Source organism: Eptatretus burgeri, chromosome 12 (genome assembly GCF_056783735.1).
Source record: "Eptatretus burgeri isolate ZD-2024b chromosome 12, Ebu_testis_v1, whole genome shotgun sequence".
Classification (NCBI taxonomy): domain Eukaryota; kingdom Metazoa; phylum Chordata; class Myxini; order Myxiniformes; family Myxinidae; genus Eptatretus; species Eptatretus burgeri.
The window spans coordinates 7,339,328-7,363,327 of record NC_140972.1 but is presented as its reverse complement, the minus strand read 5'-3'; the positions used below and the strand labels follow the sequence as shown (position 1 = coordinate 7,363,327).

Here is a 24,000-nt window from a genome sequence, read left to right as displayed (position 1 = left end):
AGTGAAGGCCCGCTGGGCCGGTTACTTTGAGCGGTTGTACCAGGCTGATCCCCAGCTGTCGAGTTGGACGTCAAGGGTGTTACAATCCCTGTTGCTGACCCTCGAATCAACTGTGGTCCACCATCGCTTGTGGAAACACGGGCTGCGGTGAACCAGTTGAAACGGGGCAAAGCTCCAGGGATCTGTGGCATCCATGCTGAACTTCTCAAGGCTGGTGGAAATGCTGCACTCGCGTCGTTGCATGCAGTTTTGTGCTCTGCCTGGAACACAGGCATCATCCCAACTGACTGGAAGAGGGGCCTTGTTGTCCCTCTCTGGAAAGGGAAGGGTGATCGCCAAGACTGCAACAACTACCGAGGGGTGACGCTGCTCTCAGTGCCGGGCAAGGTCTTTGCTCGGATAATTCTTGATAGGGTTCGCCACCATCTGCTTGAGCACCAGCGTCCAGAGCAGTCAGGCTTTACACCAAAGAGGTCAACGATTGACCGTATCCTTGCTCTTCGTGTCCTCACTGAACGCAGACGAGAGTTTCGGCAGGGGCTGCTTGCAGCCTATGTTGATCTCTGTAAAGCGTTCGATTCAGTGAATCGGGATGTCCTCTGGAGGATTCTTGGTCTTCGTGGGGTGCCACCGAAACTGATCGATCTGATGTCTGAACTCTACTCTGGTACTGAGAGTGCTGTGAAGTGTGGTGGTACCGCCTCTGACTTATTTCCAGTTGTTACTGGAGTTCGTCAGGGATGTGTACTTGCCCCCACACTTTTCAGCACTTGTATGGACTGGATTTTTGGGAGGATGTCGGAGAGATCAAGTTGCGGTGCATCGTTTGGCAATGTCAAGATCTCGGACCTTGATTTTGCAGATGATGCAGTCATCTTTGCGGAGACTTTAGACATCCTCTTGGGGGCCCTCGAGGTGCTGAATGAGGAGTCGGAGCCGTTGGGATTACGGATTTCTTGGGTCAAAACAAAGATCCAGGCTTTCGGTGACATCTTGGATGCTGCTGTCCTGTCTGTGTCTGTTTGTGGTGAGGATGTTGAGGTCGTGGATAGATTCACTTACCTTGGCAGTGATATTCATGTCTCCGCAGGTTGTGAGCCGGAGGTCAATAGACGTCTGGGTCGGGCCTGGGGAGTCATGGATTCACTGGATCATGGGGTGTGGCGCTGCCGGTACCTGTGCGGGAGGACGAAAGTCCGAGTCTTCAGGTCCTTGGTACTTCCAGTCTTGCTCTATGGGTGCGAGACTTGGACTTTGACCAAGGATCTGAGACGGAGACTTAATTCCTTTGGTACCAGGTCTCTTCGGAGAATCCTTGGCTATCGCTGGTCGGATTTTGTGTCCAACGAGCGGTTGCTGAGAGAGACTCGGATGAGATTTGTTACCTGCATAGTCCGTGAGCGTCAGCTGCGGCTGTATGGACATGTGGCTCGTTTTCCTGACGCTGATCCTGCTCACCAGATTCTCTCAGCGAGGGAGTCTCATGAGTGGAGGAGGCCAGTGGGCCGACCACGTGCCTCATGGTTGCAGCAGGTTGACCATCATCTCAAGGAGATGGGGATGGGCCTGGCATCTGCCTGGGGGATGGCCAGACGGAGGCCCCCGGAGTACCGGCGGAAAGTGGACGCAGCGACGCGCTGTTCTGGCACATGCTCCCATACCTGACCTGACCTCCTCGCGGCACTGGTATTGGAGAACGGGAAAACGGGCTCTCCTGTCTCCAGCTAAATTAACGGGAATCGGTCCAGGAGTGAGAGAAGCGACCCCCGATTCCCTCCAAATTACGAGCGAGCTAAATTAACCCTTTATGAGAAATAAGATGGCGTCTCAAGGCGAGCGGGAGCCGGGGGTATTAGGTATGTGTCGTCATGTAGGATCCATGGCCCAGGTCGGTTCTTTTTATAATTATAACCCCACCACTAACTGTGGTCAGTGGGAGCGGCTTGAGCACGAACTTTGCCGGCAAACGGAGTCGCACAATGGCAGCACGGAGCGGGCTGATATTAATGGCACAGCACATGGCGTGAGCTCCCAGTCACCGGTTCAAGGCACGTGGTCACGGCATGTGCCATGGCAGGCGTGGCAGGATGACTATGCGAGCATTGGCAGGCTTCAGGCACAATTGGGGGATGTCTTGGAAAAGGTGAAGCGTTATGAAGAATATATCGAGGAGGTGCAACGTGGAGTGGACGAGTCACAACGGCACGCAGACGCGCTTCAGAAAAATTGCGTGTACGGGGGGACACAGCGATTGGACGATTTACTGGAATGAATTCGGTGGCAAAAACATGACTTGGCCAATAGAGTCGACAAATTACGTGGGAAAAAGAATTTGGTAGTGTTTTATACCCGCCAGTTGGAATATGCGAAGAGCAAACTGAACAAAAGAATAGAGGAACAGCAGATTGGTATCTCCCAGGAAAGGAAACAATGGGAGGAAGAATGGAAAACCGAGCTCGAAAAGAAACAAAAGGAGCACGACTTGGAAGTAAAACAATTAATGGAAAAATTATTGGAGCAAGCAAGGCGGTTCAAAGAACTAGAGGGGAGAGTGAGGGAAATACAGTTGGAAGAGAAAAAATGTGAACACGGTGGAGAGTTGGAACAATTGAAGGAAGAGATAAGAACAGGCAATCAGGAAAGAGAAAGCCTAGAATGGAAGATAAAAAGAGGAGAGAGACAGCTCGAGGAAAGGGCGGAGGAATTGCTGGAAAAGTCAGAACAGTTCGAAGAACTGCAGGGAGAATTGAGGGAGGAAGGAGAAAGGAAAACAAAGCTCGAAAAGGAAAAACGCGAACAAGATGGAGAATTGGAACTACTGAAGCGAGAGGTAAGGGCAAGCCAGTTTAAAAGAGAAATCCTGGAAGGGGAGATTAGAATGGGAAAGGAATGGCAGAAAAAACTAAATGAATACAGTAAAAAAAAGGGACGAATTGAGGAGGGAAGCGGTGGAAAGAAGAGATGAAATGAGTGAAGAAGCACGCAAATTGAGAAAGGAATTAGAAACAAAAACTTCTGAGATACTGAAACACGAAAACAAAGAAAGAGGATTACAAGACGAACTGAGGATGTTAAAAGAGGAAAGGAAGAGAACAGAGAATGAAACGTTAAGGAACCACACTGAGCAGATTGAACAATTAGAAGCCAAAGCAAAGTCGGAGTGTGCGGAGATGAGAAAGGAATTGGAAAAGAAAGCTTCTGAGTTACAGAAACACCAGAACAAGGAGAGGGAATTACAAAACGAGTTGAGGATGGTGAGAGAAGAAAGAACAACAACGGAAAATGAAACGTTAAGGAACCACACTGAGCAGATTGAACAATTAGAAGCCAAAGCAAAGTCGGAGTGTGCAGAGATGAGAAAGGAATTGGAAAAGAAAGTTTCTGAGTTACAGAAACACCAGAACAAAGAGAGGGAACTACAAAACGAACTGAGAGTGTTAAAAGAGGAAAGGAAGAGAACGGAAAATGAAACTTTAAGAAACCACACTGTACAGATCGAACAGCTGGAAGCAAAGGCCAGATGAAAGAATGAGATGCAAGAAAGAGTAATGATGGAAGAATGAATCAGACAGGAGAAGGAAGTGAGCCAACTGAAAGAAATAACGAGATTGCAGAATGAGGAACAAGGAAGACAGTGGAATAGGAAATACAAAGAACAAGGAATGAGACGGGAGAAAGAAATCCATCAATTAAAGGAAACGATGAGATTGCAGAACGAGGAACAAGAGAGACAGTGGAATAAAAAACTGAAAGAGTATGAATTTGAAACGGAACGACAAAAGGAAAAAAATAGGTTGGAATACGAGGAGAAGTTGAAGGAGCAAGGAATGAAGCAGGAAGGAGAAATCAGGAGATTGAAGGACACAAGGAGATTGGAGAGGGAAGAACGAGAGGAACAATGGAATAGAAAACAAAAAGAACATGAATCTGAGGTTGACCAATTGAAAGAAAAGCTGAGGCTGGAGTACGAGGAGATAGACAAAGAACAGCGAATGAAACACAAAATGGAGATGAACCAAATGAAGAAAACCATGAAACTGGATAAGGAAAGACAGGAGAGGAAACGAGGAAGAGTAATTAGACAGCAGCGAATGAAACACAAAAAGGAGATTAACCAAATGAAGAAAACCATGAAACTGGAGAAGGAAGGACAGGAGAGGAAACGAGGAAGAGTAGTGAGAGAACAGCGAATGAAACACAGGAAGGAAATGAGCCAATTGAAAGAAACAATGAGATTGGAAAACAAAGAGCAGGAGGAACAGTGGGAGAGAAAACAACAACTATATGAGTGTGAAATTGAACAACTAAAACGGAGAGCGAGACCGGAGTCAACGGAGATTGAGGAGCTCCGGAGGGAGAACGAACAGCTAATGGGGCTCAGAGAGAAAGAACGACTCAGATGGGAAGGAGAAAGGAACCAGGAAGAGACAGAAATAAGGAACAAGGAGAGAAAATGTATAGAGACACGGGAGACAAGAGACGAGGTGAAAGTAATTGGGAGGGAGAGAAAAGAACAATTAATACGGAAAGCAAGGATGAGGTACGCGGAGATCGTGAAAGAGCAAGGAGTGAAAAACAGGGAAGGACGGGAGCGACTTAAGGAGAAAGCAAGGTTGACCTACATAAAGATAAGGGAAAGACGCCAGAAAGAAGCAGAGACCAATAGACACGAGGAGACGACAGAAAGAATAAAATGTATAGAGACACGGGAGATAGAGGGTGAATTGGACAAGGTTAGTGACGCACACACACACACAGAGGTAGTGGAGGATAATGGGGGTGAGCTCGCGGACTGGGTGGAGGCCCAGTGCGAGCAGCGGGATGGCCTCCTCCAGGAACGAGGGGAGGGAGTATGCCCCCTTGAGGCGAGTCACGACCAGGTGGGTTCGGTCGTGCTTTGCGAGGTTGAGGGGAGGAGTGCTGCGAACGGGTGCACGCCGAGCTTGGGGGGTATAGAGGCCCCGGAGACCCTTGTGGGGACACGAATCCACAGTGTGGTTGTCCCTGTGTGAGTGCTTCCCGTGTTGGGAAGCGACCCCGTGTGTGAGTGGTGTGGTGGCGAGTGTGCCGGAGTGTGTGCTTCCCAGCACGCCGTGTGTGGATGAGGCACCGTGTGTGGAAGAGGCCGTGTGTGTGGATGAAACGGCCAGTGTGGATGAGGAACCGCGGTTGAGTGCCCCCGCGTGTGTGAGTGAGGGACGGTGTGTGGATGAAACACCGCGGTTGAGTGCCCCCGCGTGTGTGAGTGAGGCACGTGTGAGTGAAACGGCCAGAATTAATGGAGCACCACGTGTGAGTGGTATGGTTTATGCAAGGGAGACCGTGTGTGTGAGAGAGCGGTATGTAAGGGAGATGTCGGTGGGCATGCGGGAGCACGCAGCCGCGTCTCCCGGTGTGAATGTAATGGAATGGAGTGTTAGCGTCGTAACACGCAGGTGTGCATGTGTGGAATGGCGACGACGACGACAGAGGAAAGAAAGCCGAGTAGCGGCTGTAGTTGTTTCGGGGACCGTGCCGGGTTCACCCAGCAGTGAGCACGAGGTCCGTGCTGTGCAACGCACGAGGCCCCCACGTGCTCGATTGCGAGAGTGAAGTCCCGGTCCAGAAACGCCAGCGGTGGATTTGCCGATCCCGCGGACGGACAAAGTTTAGGCAGGATTATGGATTTGGACCGGACGGGTTCTCCACGCGATCGTGTGTGTGTGTGTGTGTGTGTGTTAAGCTCCAACGGGCAAAGCACATGTGTTCGCGTGGGGAACCCCTCGAGACGTGGGGCTTGTGTTTTTTTATGCGCACGGTGACGTCATGGCTGCACGTGGGGTTGGAATCCGGCAGGAGGGGTATCCCTGCCGGATGGTACCGTCCAAGGAGGGACGAGGAACACGTGCAGCTGCATGACGTCACGGGCAGGTGCAAAGTGCGCGAGTTGCCGCGCTGGTGCTGCGCATGGAAAAAAAATAAAAAAAAGCAAGCCTCACTTTCGGGTGCACAGGATTCCTGGGCAAGGGGTGAAAGACCCCCTTACTAGGGCACAGGATGGAAACTAGTTAGGGGGAAGGGTTAGCTTAGTTAGACCGACTTCATGGGGCAGGGGTAAGTCCTCATGGAGTCCGTGGAATGGATTAGGTAGAGGGATTTAGTGAGCTTTAGGTTGGGAAATGGATTAATGGGATTATTTGGAGACAGTGACAGACTTGTGAATGTGTGGAGGGGACGTAGTTTAGCTACGTAGTGTTAAATGGAACGTGCTACTAGTTTAAGGGACGACGTGGGAGCACGAGTTAGTTAGGGGATGGAGTCAGAAGGATGGCAGAGTTCAGCGGTGAGTGTGTTGAAGAGTTGGTGAGTGAAGTGGAAGCATGTGCTTGGTGAGTGAGTGAGGCCAGCGAGTCTGTGTGAATGGAGCGAATGGGGAATGCATGGTGCGATGAGTGATTGGGGGGAGGAGTGACTCCCGCCCAAGGGACCCCGGGGTCAGTGTAGAGTGAGTTAGGGGGTTAGTCAAATTAACAAATATGGAAGTCGTTTTGTTGTTGGTGGGAGTGTAGGCTCGAAACCCGTTTGGAGGGGTGCAGGAGCCCTGTTGACGGGCTTGGGAGCGTGGCTGCGAAAGGTGAGTATCGCTGAGTGGGTGGCCCGGGCACCAGGCTAGTCGGCCGTGGTAGGCCAAGGGCCCATGGGGGGCCGGGATAGCGTAGTGGGCACGGGTGCGCCTGCTTGGTGCGGGGGCCCGGGGCGCCATTAGCCGCGTGGGCAGTGTTGTGGGCACGGGTGACCCTCGGAAAGGGGCCTGGGAAGCCAGCCTGCCACGTGTGCGTTTCAGGGGAGGTGCCATGGGGGCACTCCCCGGTGTTAGGGAGCTGGTAGGCTCGGAGGTAGTGTAGTGCCCGGGGGTGCCATAGCTGGGGAATTGGCAGAGGGTCGTGCCTGCCAAAGGGAGCCACGTGTCCCAGCCATGAGACCGTGTGAGGGCACGGAGAGAAAATTGGGGGGCGAGGCCCGAAATTGTGAGGACACCAACACAGGCGACGGGAATCTGGGTTGTTAGAACCAATAGTTTAAGCGAGAGGCGCTTGTTGAAAGCCCCGGGGTAGTTTAGCAGTTAAATGGGTAGGGTAGAATAGGAAGTGTACCCCTCCGCACCATCCATCCCCTCGCTCTCGTTGTGGGCCGCTGGACCCACTTTGGTTATAGATCGCTGAACTCTGGGGAGGCCATTCTGAGGCTTGAGTTGGGCCTCGACACAGGACGTTAGCTCTCCCTTACTCCCCTCCGGGAAGGGAACGTAGGGGTTGGGAGTAGGCTAGGTGACAGGATAGGTTAGCCGAACAAAGACGATAAAGGGGGTTAGGGGACGATTTATAGTGGGGAAGTAAAAATAAAAAAATAAGTTGGGGCTAAATTGGGGTTGGACAAATTAAGGGAGTGGGTATGTACAGTGACAGGCAAAGGCGATAGGTTGGGAGGGAGACAGGTAGGTAGGTCCGAGCCCGCCTTCCAAGTGGCCAGCACCGCCGCACTCCCTCCACCAACCTCCACGGAACGGCAAAGGCTGGCCAACTTCATCTGCAGCTGCTGTGCTGCAAGGCCTGTGCCGGTCCACTTCATCTGCCGGCTGGCTGTTTTTCTTCAAGGCCTGTGCCGGCCAGTTCATCTGCCGGCTGTGTTTGCCTGCGGCGGCCTTCTTCTGCGGGCTGTGTTTGCCTGCTGCCTTTGCCATGCCATGCCCACTGCCCATGTTCACCAGCCCCGTTCAATTTTGCTTTGCCCCACCCCCCTGTTCATTGCCATGTGCGCCAGGATCAAGGCAACAGTTTGCAAGCTGCAAGAACTGCCCTGTTGGCAGCTACAACACGGGCCTGCACTGGCGGCCCGTGCACCGTGTTTGTGTTCATCCATCCATTCGTTGTGTTCATTGCGTGTGCCACTTGAGCTGGCACGGAGACTGCATTTGTGCAGCCCATGCACTGTTGTGGTTCACGGCATTCAGTTCAAACCATTCATCCATCCATTTGTTGTGTTCATTGCGTGTGCCACTTGAGCTGGCACGGAGACTACGTTTGTGCAGCCCATGCACCGTTGTGGTTCACTGCGTTCAGTTCAAAAAGGAAGGCCTTGGACTGCGTGTGAGCAGCCGGCCACGTTCCCTGTCACCTGCATTGTTTGAGCCAGAGACTGCATGCGAGCAGCCTGGCTCCCTGCTAACTGCTTTCTTTTTGCAGAGTTCATTGATCCTGGGCCATGGTTTAGTGTAAAATTTGTAAGTTAAGGTAAGATGTACTGTAAATAGGAGTGCGCCCCCGGCATGTTTGTCTTAGCGCCGGCAATTTTATTTAAGTCGTCCGTGTGAGTGAGTTTGTTTAGGTAGTTACTCAGCCCTTTAGGTTATTTATTTTGGGGACACGAATACCATGAATGTCGCACTCAGGGATCCGTCGGTAAAATGTACTAGGGGAAAACTACACATGATGGCACACGAAAATTTGACGACTCGGGACGAGTCTGTAAAAAGGGGAGGGGGTAGTGTTGTGGTTGACGAAATTCACAAACCACCATTCAGGTCCCTTAGGTGAGATATCTCTGTAAGTATATGTGTAGTTAGGCCCAAACCCGTTGTCTAGAGGGAATAAATGTCATTCATGCGGGCTGCGACTCTTCAGGATAGCCGTTTTTCTTTTACTATCTTCATTTTGGACCAGCTGCCATTATTACCACCACCAACCACGTCTCAACAGCCATCACAACAACAACCACCAACCACAACGCCGCTTCACAATAACAACCACCAACCACAATGCCGCTTCACAACAACAACCACCAACCACAACGCCGCTTCACCACAACCGCCACGACCTTTACCGTCACAACTCGCCACCATCTCATCCACACCATCTCGCGCCACTCGTGGGCGCCGATGCTGGACTCGTGCGGGGCGCGCACCGAGCAGCGTGTTCAAAAACATCACGGACTTTCCACAGAAAACGGATCAAAAACGACTCACGCCCACTTTTGTTCCGTCCAATCGGTGAGCGAGGGGCGATTTGGCCCCCCCTCCAGGGCGTTGGAGGGCGGTCGCTATATGCAAATTCATGGATCAAAAAGCATTCACGCCCACTTTTCCTCGGGCCAATGGGGAGCCAGCAAGAGAGGTGAAGGGTAGGAGGCAGAGGGTCAAGGGTGAAAGAGCGAAGCCACGGGGCTTATAAAAACGGCTGCGTTCGTCAGTCAAGTTGAGTTCAGTTGGAAGTTGAGAGTTGAGTGTGCGGAGTTCAAGAGAGTCGTCGGTGGAGCTGGAAAGAAGTGGTACTAGTCAGAGTGAAGAGGACGGAGCTGTGGAGAGGTGACGGCGGCGAAGGCGGACGAGGGTGTGCTCGCGTCGGTGCCGGGAGCGGCACAGGGAGAGGCCAGCAACGCGACCGAGGTGGAGGAGGAGACGCTCGCCGCGGGACCCGAGACAGGGTGAAATCCTCCTTCCCCCGAGCATCAGCAACCCCCTCCTGTTTCCCCCCGCGCTGAGATAGTGCGACAAAGGGGGCCCCCTTCCCACCCCCTACCAGACACTGTCCGCGAGGCCCGCGGAGTTGAGGCACCACCGCTGCTCCGCGTCTCATCATCAGACGGGTAGGCCCGACACGGTCTCGGCCCCAGGCCCGTCTACCCCCCTCATCCTGGAGGGTGGTTCTCTTTTCTTTTGCTTTGGGAATATGTGTTGTCGGCGCCGTCTGTGAAGTAAAATTGTATAAGTGTTGCCGTGTGCCCGGTAGTCGGATAGATCTGCATTGTTGCATTTGCTTTTTGTGTAATATTGCATTGTCTTCTTCTTTTACATGTGCTTTTGGTGGAATTGTATATGTGTGCTTTCCGTTCATCGCGAAATAAATGTGCTTATTGTTGAACTGTTTTCCCGCTTCGCTTCGTCTTTTCCTCTATTGAATCTCCATCTTGCTTCACGTAAAGGGTTGGTCGTGGGCTAAAACGCCCGATAATTAATCGAACCGTCGAGGCCGACGAATAACACCGCTCGGTTATCCCGATAGTACGGAACGGGTCGCTTAAAGTGGCCCGTGTCCGAAGTCGACCTGCGGCGAGGTGCGATCGCCCGGTCTACCCTCCGTGTGGGTACTTAGGTAGGTCGAATTTGGCGAGCAACCCTATCCCACGCGGGGGCCGATTGGCACGATCGCGGTGAGACCGAAAGGTCCACCCGTGACTGGTTCCCGGCGTTAGTCCGAGAGGGTCACGACTGGATTGTCCGTCCGGTGGGCGACGTGCCGCGATTCGAGTTACGTGGCCGTCCGCACGCCGGCGGGCGCGAATCCGCAACAATATATATGCCAAGTTTCAGGAAGTTTCGATGAAAACTGTAAGCTGTGAAACAAACTAGTTTCGGAGATAATGGTATCGCCGATTTCCATGAGCGGCGATATTATGACGTCAACTTTTTTTCTAGGAAGAATTTCCAAAATCGGAGATGGTCACTGCCTGCGCGTGGGCTTTCTGCACACACATGGCAAGTTTCACGAAGATCCGATGAAAACTCTGGGTTGTGAAACAAAAAATGTCAAAAATAGGAATGACATCATAAAAATTGATATGATGTCATAGTGATGTATCATATGTGCAGTAATTAATCTCTGCTAATGCCCTGTTCGATTCCCTCAAACAGAATTCAAAAAGCTTGCATGGTTTCGGAGATCATTTTTGAGGCGATTTCCATTAGCGGAGATATTTTGACGTCATAACTTTTTTTTCTAGGAGGAATTTTCAAAATCGGAGATGGGTACTGTCTGCACAGGGTATTTTTACATATATATGCCAAGTTTCAGGAAGTTTTGATGAAAACTTTAGGCTGTGAAACAAAAAAGTCCACAAGAACAACAACATGAGTAAGACTTGGAGATCCTCCACGATGATCTAAAAATAATCAAAGGGATAGAGAAAGCAATGGAGCTTAAGCAGACCACATTGATATTTCAGCACTCGGAAGGAAAAATCAAAATGCCCAGTGTGAAAATACGTTGAGGGATCTTTCAGGAAGACAGCCTTTTGCCCCTCTTGTATTGCCTGGCCCTGAACTGACTGAGCAACCTCATGAATGACGACACGGATATATCCTGACATCGAATAAGAGAACGTCCAAAGAGACAAGAAAGGTGAAACATCTACATTACATGGACGATTTAAAACTCTTTGCCCCAAATGAAGAAAAATTGGCAGAACAACTCAAATTAGCACTCTGACATCATTAAAAAGGAATTTGGCCTTGATAAGTGTGCCAAGTGCACATTCATACAAGTTAGACCAACAACAGCAGACAACATAAAGGTTGACACAAATACAACAATAGAGGAGCGAGACAATGAAACATCATACAAACACCTCAGAGTAGAAGATGGCCACCAAATGTGTCACAAACAAATGTGTCACAAACAATCACCAAATAATACTTGTGGAGAACGATGCTGATTCTGAAAACACACCTTTCTCCAAGAAACAAAATGAAAGCCATAAACCAACCAAACTGAGTAAGGAAGCAATGTACACATTATTATCCCTCAGCAAGCATCCCCAACGATGTAACGAAGCAATGTCCAAATTATTATCCCTCATCAAGCATCCCGAACTATGTAACCAAGCAATGTACAAATTATTATCACTCATCAAGCATCCCCAACAATGTAACCAAGCAATGAACAAATTATTATCACTCATCTAGCATCCACGACTATGTAACCAAGCGATTTACAAATTATTCTCACTATTCAAGCATCCCCAACTATGTAACCAAGCAATGTACAAATTCTTTTCCCTCATCAAGCATCCCCAACTATGTAACCAAGCAATGAGCAAATTATTATCCCTCATCAAGCATCCCCAAATATGTAACCAAGCAATGAACAAATTATTATCACTCATCTAGCATCCCCAACTATGTAACCAAGCAATGAACAAATTATTATCACTCATCGAGCATCCCCAACTATGTAACCAAGCAATGAGCAAATTATTATCCCTCATCAAGCATCCCCAACTATGTAACCAAGCAATGTACAAATTAGTATCCCTCATCAAGCATCCCGAACCATGTAACCAAGCAATGTACACATTACTATCCCTCATCAAGCATCCCCAACTATGTAACCAAGCAATGTACAAATTAGTATCCCTCATCAAGCATCCCGAACCATGTAACCAAGCAATGTACAAATTATTATCCCTCATCAAGCATTCCTAACTATGTAACCAAGCAATGTTAAAATTATTATCACTCATCAAGCATCCCCAACTATTTAACCAAGCAATATGCAAATAATTATCCCAAATCAAGCATCCCCAATGATGTAACCAAGCAATGTACAAATTATTATCACTCATCAAGCATCCCAAACTCCGGAACCAAGCAATGTACAAATTATTATCACTCATCAAAGCATCCCGAACTATGCAAACCAGCAATGTACAAATTATTATCCCTCATCAAGCATCCCCAACGATGTAACCAAGCAAAGTACAAATTATTATCACTAATCAAGCATCCCTAACTATGTAACCAAGCAATGCACCCATTATTATCACTAATCAAGCATCCCAAACCCTGTAACCAAGCAATGTACAAATTATTATCCCTCATCAAGCATCCCCAACCATGTAACCAAGCAATGTACACATTATTATCCCTCATCAAGCATCCCGAACCATGTAAGCAAGCAATGTACAAATTATTATCCCTCATCAAGCATTCCCAACTATGTAACCAAGCAATGTTAAAATTATTATCACTAATCAAGCGTCCCTAACGAAGCAACCAAGCAATGTACAAATTATTATCCCTCATCAAGCATCCTCAACGATGTAACCAAGCAATGTACAAATTATTATCACTCATCAAGCATCCCTAACTATGTAACCAAGCAATGTACAAATTATTATCACTCATCAAGCATCCCCAACGATGTCACCAAGCAATGTACAAATTCTTATCCCTCATCAAGCATCCCCAACCATGTAACCAACCAATGTCCAAATTATTATCTCTCATCAAGCATTCCTAACCATGTAACCAAGCAATGTACAAATTATTATCACTAATCAAGCATCCCCAACTATGTAACCAAGCAATGTACAAATTATCACTCATCAAGCATCCCTTACTCTGTAACCAAGCAATGTACAAAATATTATCCCTCATCAAGCATCCCTAACCATGTGACCAAGCAATGTACAAATTATTATCCCTCATCAAGCATCCCCAACCATGTAACCAACCAATGTACAAATTATTATCCCTCATCAAGCATCCCTAACTGTGTAACCAAGCAATGTACAAATTATTATCCCTCATCAAGCATCCCTAACTGTGTAACCAAGCAATGTACAAATTATTATCCCTCATCAAGCATCCCTAACCATGTTACCAAGCAATGTGCAAATTATTATCCCTCATCAAGCATCCCTAACTGTGTAACCAAGCAATGTACAAATTATTATCCCTCATCAAGCATCCCGAACCATGTAACCAAGCAATGTGCAAATTATTATCCCTCATCAAGCATCCCCAACGATGTCACCAAGCAATGTACAAATTCTTATCCCTCATCAAGCGTCCCCAACCATGTAACCAACCAATCCTTCAGGAGTTGGCAGCGTGGAGGAGCTTCAAAGCTGTGACGGACAACTTCTTGGGGAACGAGCGCGCGGACAACTATGAAGAAATAGTGCAGCAGCTGCTGGAGTCCTTCAGGAAACTTGGCTCCAGGATGTCCCTGAAAATCCATTTCCTACACCAGCACCTGAACTTCTTCCCTGACAACTTGGGAGCAGTCTCGGACGAGCACGGCGAGCGATTCCACCAAGAGATTTCACTCATGGAGACGCGTTACCAAGGGCGGCACAACCCGAACATGATGGGCGATTTCTGCTGGTTCCTGCATCGTGAAACTGACACAGAGCAGCACAAACGCAAAGCCAAATGCCTAAAGCATTTTTAATTACATTCTAGTGGAGTTTTTCTGTAATTTCTATAATTTTGAAGCATTCATGATGAAATAAATGAATAAATGAATTTTTGTAAATTTCATTGAAATCCTGACTTCTAGGCAATGGGAATATTTCTGTTACTGAAAATCCTGACGTGATACAGCAAAACGGTTATGATTTTTGAAATCAGCGTACCCAAATTAGTCTAAATCACTTTACACATCTCCAGTAAAAAAATTTTCTTGTTCAGTGTAATGGAATAGATTGTGTTCCATATGGATATTGTATGATAGAGTGTATAAAATAGATTGTGTTCCATATGGGTATTGCATGATAGAGTGAATAGAATAGATTGTGTTCCATATGGACACAAGTTTTAACGATGGGAAGATGGGTTAGGTTTTTTAAGGGCTACTGCCGCGTTTTTCACAATATATAAATGGTCGAACCAAGTATTAGTCAAACTAAAGAGTGGAGAAAATCTCAGTCTTGGTATATAAATGGAAAACATAATGAATGTGAAAAATATCAAATAAGTCTTATTGAAAAAATATCTAAAACAAAGGTTAATAAAACAAATATGCGAATCAATTTAAAAACCAATAAGTTAGAGGATGTAAAGAAAATAATAAATATCTTTGAATGGACTGAAAAATTTGATGGTTATCAATTGAACAATGGAAAAATAATTTACTCCAATCTCAAAATGATATGCAACTCAGGAGGTGGTCAGATGAGATCATTAAGAGAAGTTTATCATTTCGTAATGGCACAAAAGGGGTATCTTAAAAAATATAAAGATTCAAATGTTTTGTTTTTAAATATTTTAGATGGGGATTATTGTGCAAAGAAAATTAAACTATTGAAGGAATTTTGAGAATGAACAAATGTTTATAGGTTCAATGAGTGAGCTAAACAATATGCATCGGTTATTTGATAAAGAGTGTCCCGAGGCTTAGACGTTTTAGATATTTCTTTAGAATCACCTTTAACAAATCACATTACGACTTTACTACTTGAACAAATCTTTATCTTGTTGCATAGGTTATTTGAATAGAGAGCCCCTAGATTAAAAGGGGAGACAAATAAATATACCTTGGGCTAAAAAGGGGATTTATTTTTTAGGGAAAAAAAAGAAAAATTTCATCGCTGAAAATCCCCCATTCATTTACATGGGGAAAAGTGAGCCAGAATCAGTATTCTTACCCTACTGGTGGACATGCGATGGTGGTTCAATGGACGTTTATGGTGGTAGTGGTAGAGGTAAAAACTGGCACCTCATCTATAAACTAGAATGGGCACTCATAGAGCACATACCTTCGCCGCCACTACTTTTTTTGTTCTTGGTATGAGTGTGGGGAACTGGTTTCATATGAATGGTCGTATGACACAAACCACATATCTATAATGTCATGACCCCCCCCCCGACTTTCGGGGGCTACGGACTAAACAACAATCAACCCACGTCGTTTTGCGAAGTCTTCACTCGCAAGCTCGGTGAATATAACGTTTCAACAAGAGAAGGTAATCTCGTTTGATGCTGGTTTCATGCAAATTGAATAAGAATTGACTGAGTTATGCCGAAAACCGCATATTTTTCAAGGGCGTGACCCCCCCCCCGACATTTTACCCCAACCGGTGACATGTGTTATGACGTCATTGTGTCACAAGATTGGGCATTAAATTCTGAACAATTTGGTGCTGAGTTCATGTAAAGCGGACAAGAATTGACCGCGTTATGACAAAAAACGCATATTTTTCAAGGTCGTGACCCCCCTGACCTTTGACCCCTAACCGGTAACAAGAGTATGGGTGTCATTGTGTCATATTGCATATCACAAGATGAGGCGTTGAATTCTGAACATTTTGGCGTTAGTTGCATGCAAATTGAATAAAAATTGACCGTGTTATCGTAAAAAGACGATTTTGACCTTTCGTGACCTTGACCTTGACCTTTGACCCGAACAATCCCAAAATCTAATCGAATGCTTCCTGGCTAATAACCAATCATCCCACCAAATTTCATGCAATTCGGTTTAATACTTTTTGAGTTATACGAATCACAAGATTACAAATAAATAAATAAATACACGCCGACCAAAACATAACCTTTCACAGAGTGCGAAGGTAATGATGTCAGAGTTGTGCAAAGCATTGTGGGTATTTCCCAGATGATGATGAATGGTGTGCACATCGTTGAGGGCAGCAATGTGTAATAAAACATAGATTGACACAGAAGGTGTAAAATGTTTTAAAAACGGATCTCGACCGAGAATAATAAATGATGAACACATTGGTGTGCAATCACGCATTGTGGCTTAGGTACACAATCTACCTGTAGTGAACAATTGATTTTGGTTGTCCTTCATTTTTCTGGCCATTCTGGGTCTTTGAGAACAGGCAATATTTGTCTGGTTGGATAACATTTGTTAGGAGGTCAGCTTTTCATCAGAATCGACAGTAATAGGACCAGAGGCGTACACCGAGAGTAAAGAAGAGGAGTGTGAGGATGCCACTAAGGCAGGGGTCTTTCACTCAGAGAGTAGTTAATACATGGAATGGTCTCCCTGGAAAAGTAGTGGCAACAGAAATGGTACATATGTTGGAATTCGATAGGTACCTAGATACATTGGACAAACAGTGATACAAGGATATTGGCGGGGCTTGCAGGTAGTTTGCAAATGGATGGGTGATTGTGTACTTGTGTAATGACATTGATATCTGTGAGAGGGTTTCATCAAAAGATGAATGTGCATTTAGTGTTTGTGCATGCCTCACTCTACAATCTCCTTCATGCCCTCCTCCCATCCCAAATTTTTTTGATAGTAATAATAATAATTTTAAATGTATTAATATGAATTTGATTTGCATGTATAACACTTCCACCTCCCCCTCTCCTGTGAAATTGTCAATAGTGTAACGGATTTATTTAATTTGGTATTGATTTAGTGCAGGCATGGTGGGATGTAGCACAGGCATGCTCATCTGCATTTTTTTTTCATTTTTTTTTTCATTTTTTCCCCATTTATTTATATTTTCATTAACGGATGTTTTCCGATGGTTCTGTGATTTTTTTTTCCCCCTGTTGTTTCGGCTTCGATGTCTGTCGGCATGCAAAATTACCATACTTCCCCATTGTCTCAGGTCGCTCACCTGCATTTTTAAAATTTATTTATTTTCATCTATTTCTATTTTCTTTTATGGATGCTTTCTGATGGTTCTGTGATTATTTAGTTTCCTGGTGTATCAGCTTTGATGTCCGTCAGCACGCCGCAAAATTTCAGCTTTCTACGGCACCTGGAAGGTACCGATCTATAATATCAGTCAGTGTTCAAGTCAGTGGTTGGAGTGAGCTTTATATATTAGATGTTAGAAGTAGGGGAATTTTGTTGATTCAAGGACTATCTCATTTCCCCCAATGACTTTAATGTTAACTCAGGGAAAAACTATTTGACCCTGTCAATAAAAAGGAGTGAGTTTTTTTTTTCTCACAAACAGATATCTACTCTGGCACAAACTTCTCCTTCTCCTCCCCACCTCTTCCACTCATCCTGCACCAGCTTCTCCACATTAAACTGTTTCTGGGACCAAGCTCTTCCATGAGCCTCAACTATTCATCAAAAACTTTTTCTTAACCCACCCCTGCTTTATTTTACCCCCACCCATCACCACCCCTCACCCCTGACCACCCACCCTTCACCCTCTTTCTCTTACCTATTTATACCCCCACTTGAACAGAGATTCCTTCCATTTATATCCTGACCTATCGATGAACTCTGGAAGAGTATATACAGTGAAACAAAAAGCTGTTTACCCTCTCTCCTTCTTTGCGGTTTATGTCCTTTGTGAAAAATAAATCCTGAAACGCAATCCTTGGTACTTGCTTGTGGAGTTGACAATCCTACCAAAAAAAAAAAAGACTTCTAAAGCCAGGTCAGCCAAGTAATGCTGCGGATTTCGGTGTCGCAGCTGACACTGAATTAGGTCGTGGGTGGTTCTGTTTTGGGGGGTTTTTTTTTTCAAACTTCAATTGAGCTTGTTTGCCATCTTAATGTTTATAGTTATTATCACAGCTTCAACAGAAAGTTATTGTTAGGAGATTCTGAGGCTGATCACATTTTTGTTGGAAAACATGTGCATAAACCCGGAAAAGGTACGAGGTGTGCTTGCCTTCCCTCCCACTTATAGCATGTGGAGGTGGAAAAGTACTAGGACCATGCCAACATTCCTCTGGAAAGATTGATGGCCCTCCCCACTCTAAATTATATTTAAACTGTGGAGGTCAAGGTTTGGCAAACTCTCGTTGACTCATCATATCTGCTGTGATGTTGATTTTCAAATAAATTCCAACCGAGAGGTAAGTGGACATGCTTGCCCCGGTCCTCCTGCAACACTGATCTGTTTGTCATTGCACCTCAAATTGTTTAACTATTATTTTTCCATTTATTTTAAAATGTAATGCTAAACAAACAACTCTGACTCTAAACAAACAAACAAGTAATGTATATCCTCATTTTCACAGGATGCTCTTGCAGAATTTATAAACAAAAATGATGTTCTTCGTGAAACTGGGAGTGAGTTCATGGATTTGGTTGAAGGCTTTTTGAACGACCTTGATGCAGAAACTGACATGTTTTCCATATTCATGTCCGAGTTTTTGGTCCCACTCAAAGAACTGCCATCCGACAGGTGTGACCTATTTTATTTAATTGATGATATTCAAAACTATTATGTGGTAGGGGGCTATTAAATGATGAATATTAATATTTCCATTATTATTCATCATGGCTTTGGAAAGAATTCTGTTTGAAAAAGCAACTTGTGTGTATTTACAGCTCAAGAAAAACATTCAAACAGGTTTCAGCTTGCACTGCGTGCGGTTCACGATTCCCTCCCCCAAGCCTATGATGAGTGAATGATTTGTCTACAAGTATATATATATATATATATATATATATATATATATATATATATATATATATATATATATATATCTATGTGTAATTACTTGGTTATACTGGTCGGTTTGTGATTGCACCTAAAATTAATTAAATATTTTTCCTTCCTAGCTTAGACTCAGCGATGGAAGAAATGGTTCATCTCAACTTTATGGATTGCTGCAAAGAACTTCAGAATAACCCATTCATGCCTACGACTCAATTGAGAGTTGGGGAAAGCGTCAACTTGGATATGTTGCTCAAACAGTTTGATAAAAGGTAAGAGTTTTGTCTCATTAACTCATAGTTCCAAGAGTTCTGTCATTTAATATACAATCCAACCAATAAATATGACACCTTACCCATTGATATGCCTGGTGTTGGCTTAATGATTAGGGTGGTGGGTTTTGGATCGAAGGGTCCTGAGTTCAAATCCAGCTCAGCTGTTGAATTAACACCAGGCAGGGTTAACTCGGCCTGTCATCCTTCCGAGGTCGGCAAAACGAATGGCAGCATGCTGGTATACTGTGTCAGAGTGGCGACCGGTCCAGGATTGTGCCCAATAGCCAAGGAGACTGCTTAAGCAGCACCAACGCTCTGCACAGTGTGGTCCCAATCTCCTCCTCCTCCCATTGATTTGCTTTATTGGCAGAAATAAGACGAGATACAAAATTCAATTGCAAACGTGAGCAAGTTTGTCCTGGGCAACTTTCTCACTCAGCTTGCTAAACCTCACACCTGTGCCAGGAGACAGCATGTTCAGAAACTCACTTGACTGTATTTCAGAGAATAATATGGATGGATTTTGTGCTTTTCCAATGCTTAACTGACTCCAAACGTGTGAGCTGAGCAGCCCCCTGGAGCACACTGTGCCAGCACACAATACCACTGTTTCCATTCAATGTATCAATTCCACAATATTTGAAGTTGCTAATGTGGTCAGAATTTATAAATGTAGATGCATTATATACATTTATTTTAAAAAGTGAGTATATCGACATATTGAATATGAATGGTGAGATGTCATTCGTAAGTGGGAAGACATTAAATTGCGGTGAAGTAATGGTAAGGGCGTGTGTGTGTGTGTGTGTGTGTGTGTGTGTGTGTGTGTGTGTGTGTGTGTGTGTGTGTGTGTGTGTGTGTGTGTGTGTGTGTGTGTGTGTGTGTGTGGAGGAGGGGAAGGGGAAGAGGTGGGATGAGGGTGGGGCACATTGGAGGAGTGGGGGAATAAATAGGGTGTGTGGAGTGTGGGTGTGGTGTGTGGGTGGAGACAACAAAGGGATAGAATGAATTTTTTTTAATTATTTGTTTTTATTATTTTTTCAATTATTTAATTTTTTCCATTGTTTAATTTTTTTTCAGTTATTATTATTTTTTCTTAAATTATCCAATTTTTTTCTTTTTTTAATCATCTTTGTCTTTTGTAATTCCTAGTAAAGTAATCCCAACATTTCATGTCCCTCTAAATCAAGCAATTTATGTGTCCAAGGAACTGTGTCTAAAACATCAATTATTTTTAAAAGTTGATGCGTCCACCATTTTTAGGTCATCTTTTCCGAGATGACCTAATAAAGCCGGACCAAATGTCCGTCCGTACGTTAACATTTTTTTCTTTCTGATCTTGATGAAACTAAGTATGTGGGTTGAGGTCGATGAGTGTTGCACAACGATATAACTTTTGTCTGGGTTCAGGGTCAGGGTCAAGGTCACGAGGTCACGTAAGTTATAAAAATCGCCATTTTCAAAACCTATCTTGTCTGCCATTCTACAAGATATTCGGCAACTGTTTATTGATTATGATAGTAAAAAATATTATCTTGTATCTAACTGGACAGATTTTTGAATTTCCTTCCCGTTTGATCGTCACGTGATCTGGAAGATGGCCAAAATCGCCGATGCGATTCGCAAAGAAGGAAGGAAGGAGAAATGAAATATAAATATAAAACACATTTTTAGCCTTTTATATTTATACATTTTCTGCCGAAGGTGCAAAAGTTTCAAATCCCGAAATGTAAACGTCGGCATTTATTTTCAAAATATAATTTTGTGCGCTCGCCAAAATACCGAGTCATCTTTAACCAAACTGCGCTGTTCGAGCTGCGCAGTAGAACTGCGCAGTAGTCCGGTCATAACTGAACATTGAGAACTTGTGGTATTATAGAGATGACCGTCACCCCCACACGGGGGTAATTTTGTATAACCTTTCTCAAAGTGTGATTTCCACTTTTATATTCTGACAATTTCAACAACTTAAAACTTTGGTTTTCTCTGATTAATTTCCCATTCATATTGTAATTTTATAAATGTTTCTGTTGGTTTTTCTTTTGTTGAGAATTGAACTGCATTATTGTAATTATCTCCAATGTTCTGAATTAAAGATACCCATTGTTGAGAACCGAGTTCAGTAAAGTTTTTGTATAATCTCTCTTTCAAAGTGTGATTAAAGAACTCAATAATGATGGCTTTTCCTTCATTAAAGGTGCTATATAATGTTATATCATTATCTTTAAGGAAATTCTTAAATGTTCTGTTATAGAACCCTATTCCCTCATCAGTCCATGATTTTTTGGGCTTTTGTTAGCATTCCAACAGATATTTAATAAAAGCATTCGCAAGAGCGGTGCCTTTTTTATTTTTCAAAGGAACTTTTTCCTAGATATTTTGTGCATGTTGGTGGTCTTCATCACTAATATAAGTTTTATTCAGCTCATTAAATGCATAACTTGACCTTAAATCAATAATTGTAAACGCATACCTGTATCCCCTGTCGTTTTTCAGTTCAATTAAATTGGCAGATCATATGTAATCAACTGCTTTGGAATGGAACTTCGCCTTTTAAACTTTGCGATTATTATCGGTCGATGTAATTCATAAGCTAAAAGCTTCTCATCTGAAGGTTTGTAAGCTTGCTCCTCAGTCTTGATGACATCATCAGAGCTCAATAATTTTTTGCATTACCAAGCCCCATTTTTAATTTAGCACCTATCAACTGCTTCACAATGAACCTATCCATTTTTTTTCTCTTAAAGGCCCAGTCACACCTTGACGTTTTAGCCAGCTTATGCCGATTTTTGCAAAAATTTGTGTAAAACGCTGGTACACGTCGAATACGTTATGGGTCCGTTTTGTATATGTTAAGACCATGCTGAAAAACACTGCCATAAGTGGTAGTACGCTGGCTTTAAACGTTGAACTTTTGGGTTTTCCTCAAATATTTTCATGCTTGAAATTTTACGACGTATGCCGGCGTATGACTCACACGTTCCGCTACGCTGGCCATAAGTTGTAGGCACGTTATGCAATCGTTGACACACGTTTAAACACGTTACTTGTAAGTTACTCATAAGTCGAAACACGTGGAGGTAATGTTTAGCGTACCCGAAACTTATTTCTAACCTATGAGTAACGTTTTGTAAGCACGCTACACGAACGTTGTTCACACTTTGCAACACGTTACTTGAAAGTACTACTACTACTACGACTACTACTACTACCAACCAACATCGACATCACTAAATTATCTCGAACTACTACTACTACTACTACTAATAACATCGACATCATTAAATTATCTCGAACTACTACTACTACTACCAACATCGACATGACTAAATTCTCTCGAACTACTACTACTACCAACATCGACATCACTAAATTCTCTCGAACTACTACTACTGCTACTAGTACTACTACTACTACTACTACTACTACTACTACTACTAACAGCGACATCACTAAATTCTCTCGAACTACTACTACTACTACTACTACTACTACTACTACTACTATTACTACTATTATTACTACTACTACTACTACTACTTCTACTGCCACTGCCACTGCCAGTGACATTGACATCTACTCAACATGGAGTTAGGAACACTGACAGGTTCCTCTTGTGAAGCCCATTTTATATACCAATTCCCCTAAATGCTGCCAATACGCCATTATACGGTAGATGTAAGTTAGAAACACGTTCAGTAAGTTTTGTGGTCGTCCGGAAGACGTCAATCAAATTCGTCTACATACGCCAATGTGCGTTTGAGATACGTTACACATAGGTTCAAAGCACGCCACGAATAGGTTCAAAGCACGTTACTCGTAGGTTAAAAATTAAGTTTCGGGTATGCTAAACATTACCTCGACGTGTTTCGACTTATGAGTAACTTACAAGTAACGTGTGGCCGACGTCTGTAAACGATCGCGGAGCGTGCCGAGAACTTACGCCAGCGTATGCGGAACTTGTGAGCCATACGTCGAATACGTCGTAAAATTTTCAGCATGCTTGAAATTTCACGACGTACTATACGTACCACGTAATATGCCAGCGTACTTCATTGTTTTTCATCGTGCTGCTAACGTATACACAACTTACCCATACCGTATTCGACGTGTCCCAGCGTTTTAGACACATTTTTCATAGGTCGGCATACGCTGGCTAAATCGTCAAGGTGTGACTGCGATGATGACACTTCCAATTTTCAGGCGGTTATGATTTAAATCTGCGTGCGGCAGGTTTTTAACAGAGAACGCCACGAGTTCGTCGGTGATACGTGCAGCGCGCTATGACTAAGTTAAACTATCGTTGGGCAGAGTTTGTGAACGCCGACAACAGGCTAAGCATTCGTTGGTATAAGTTATCTTTAACACAACGAAACGTTCTGTGCTCGTTACTAATATGTTATGCATACGACCAACACGTTATGAATACGACCAAAACTTAAAAAAAACATCAAAATTTCAGCGTACGCCAACGTTTTATGTGCGTTTTTATACGTTGCCATTCCTAGCTAAAACGTCAAGGTGTGACTGGGCCTTTACGTTGGATTTTGTATCAGACAAATTATTCAACATTTTTCTACCAGCTTCGTGTTTTTCTTCCAATGTCCTGCTATTTCCATAATCAATATCGTGTTTCATACAAACTTCATCAACCCTGTTTTTACATTTTCTCCACGGCTTAGAATTGTCAGCTCCATCTAATCTTCATCTTCATCTTCACCTTCATCTAATAGATGGAATCATTTATTAGGCAGAAAACCTTTCATCCCCAATCTCATTTAACTCTTGAAGACCATTTTTTCCT

At 44.4% G+C, this 24,000-nt stretch overlaps 1 protein-coding gene across 1 annotated transcript in view; it reads left to right on the top strand.

Annotated features, from left to right (window-relative positions):
- Nucleotides 1–24,000, top strand: part of LOC147015030 (uncharacterized) — an 80,583-nt gene that overhangs the window by 14,731 nt on the left and 41,852 nt on the right. Inside the window, exons 3-5 of the mRNA XM_085849203.1 lie at nt 18,259–18,334; nt 18,500–18,666; nt 19,047–19,193. Of these exons, the coding sequence (XP_085705329.1) occupies nt 18,259–18,334; nt 18,500–18,666; nt 19,047–19,193 (390 nt within the window). The remainder of the gene's footprint in view (nt 1–18,258; nt 18,335–18,499; nt 18,667–19,046; nt 19,194–24,000) is intronic.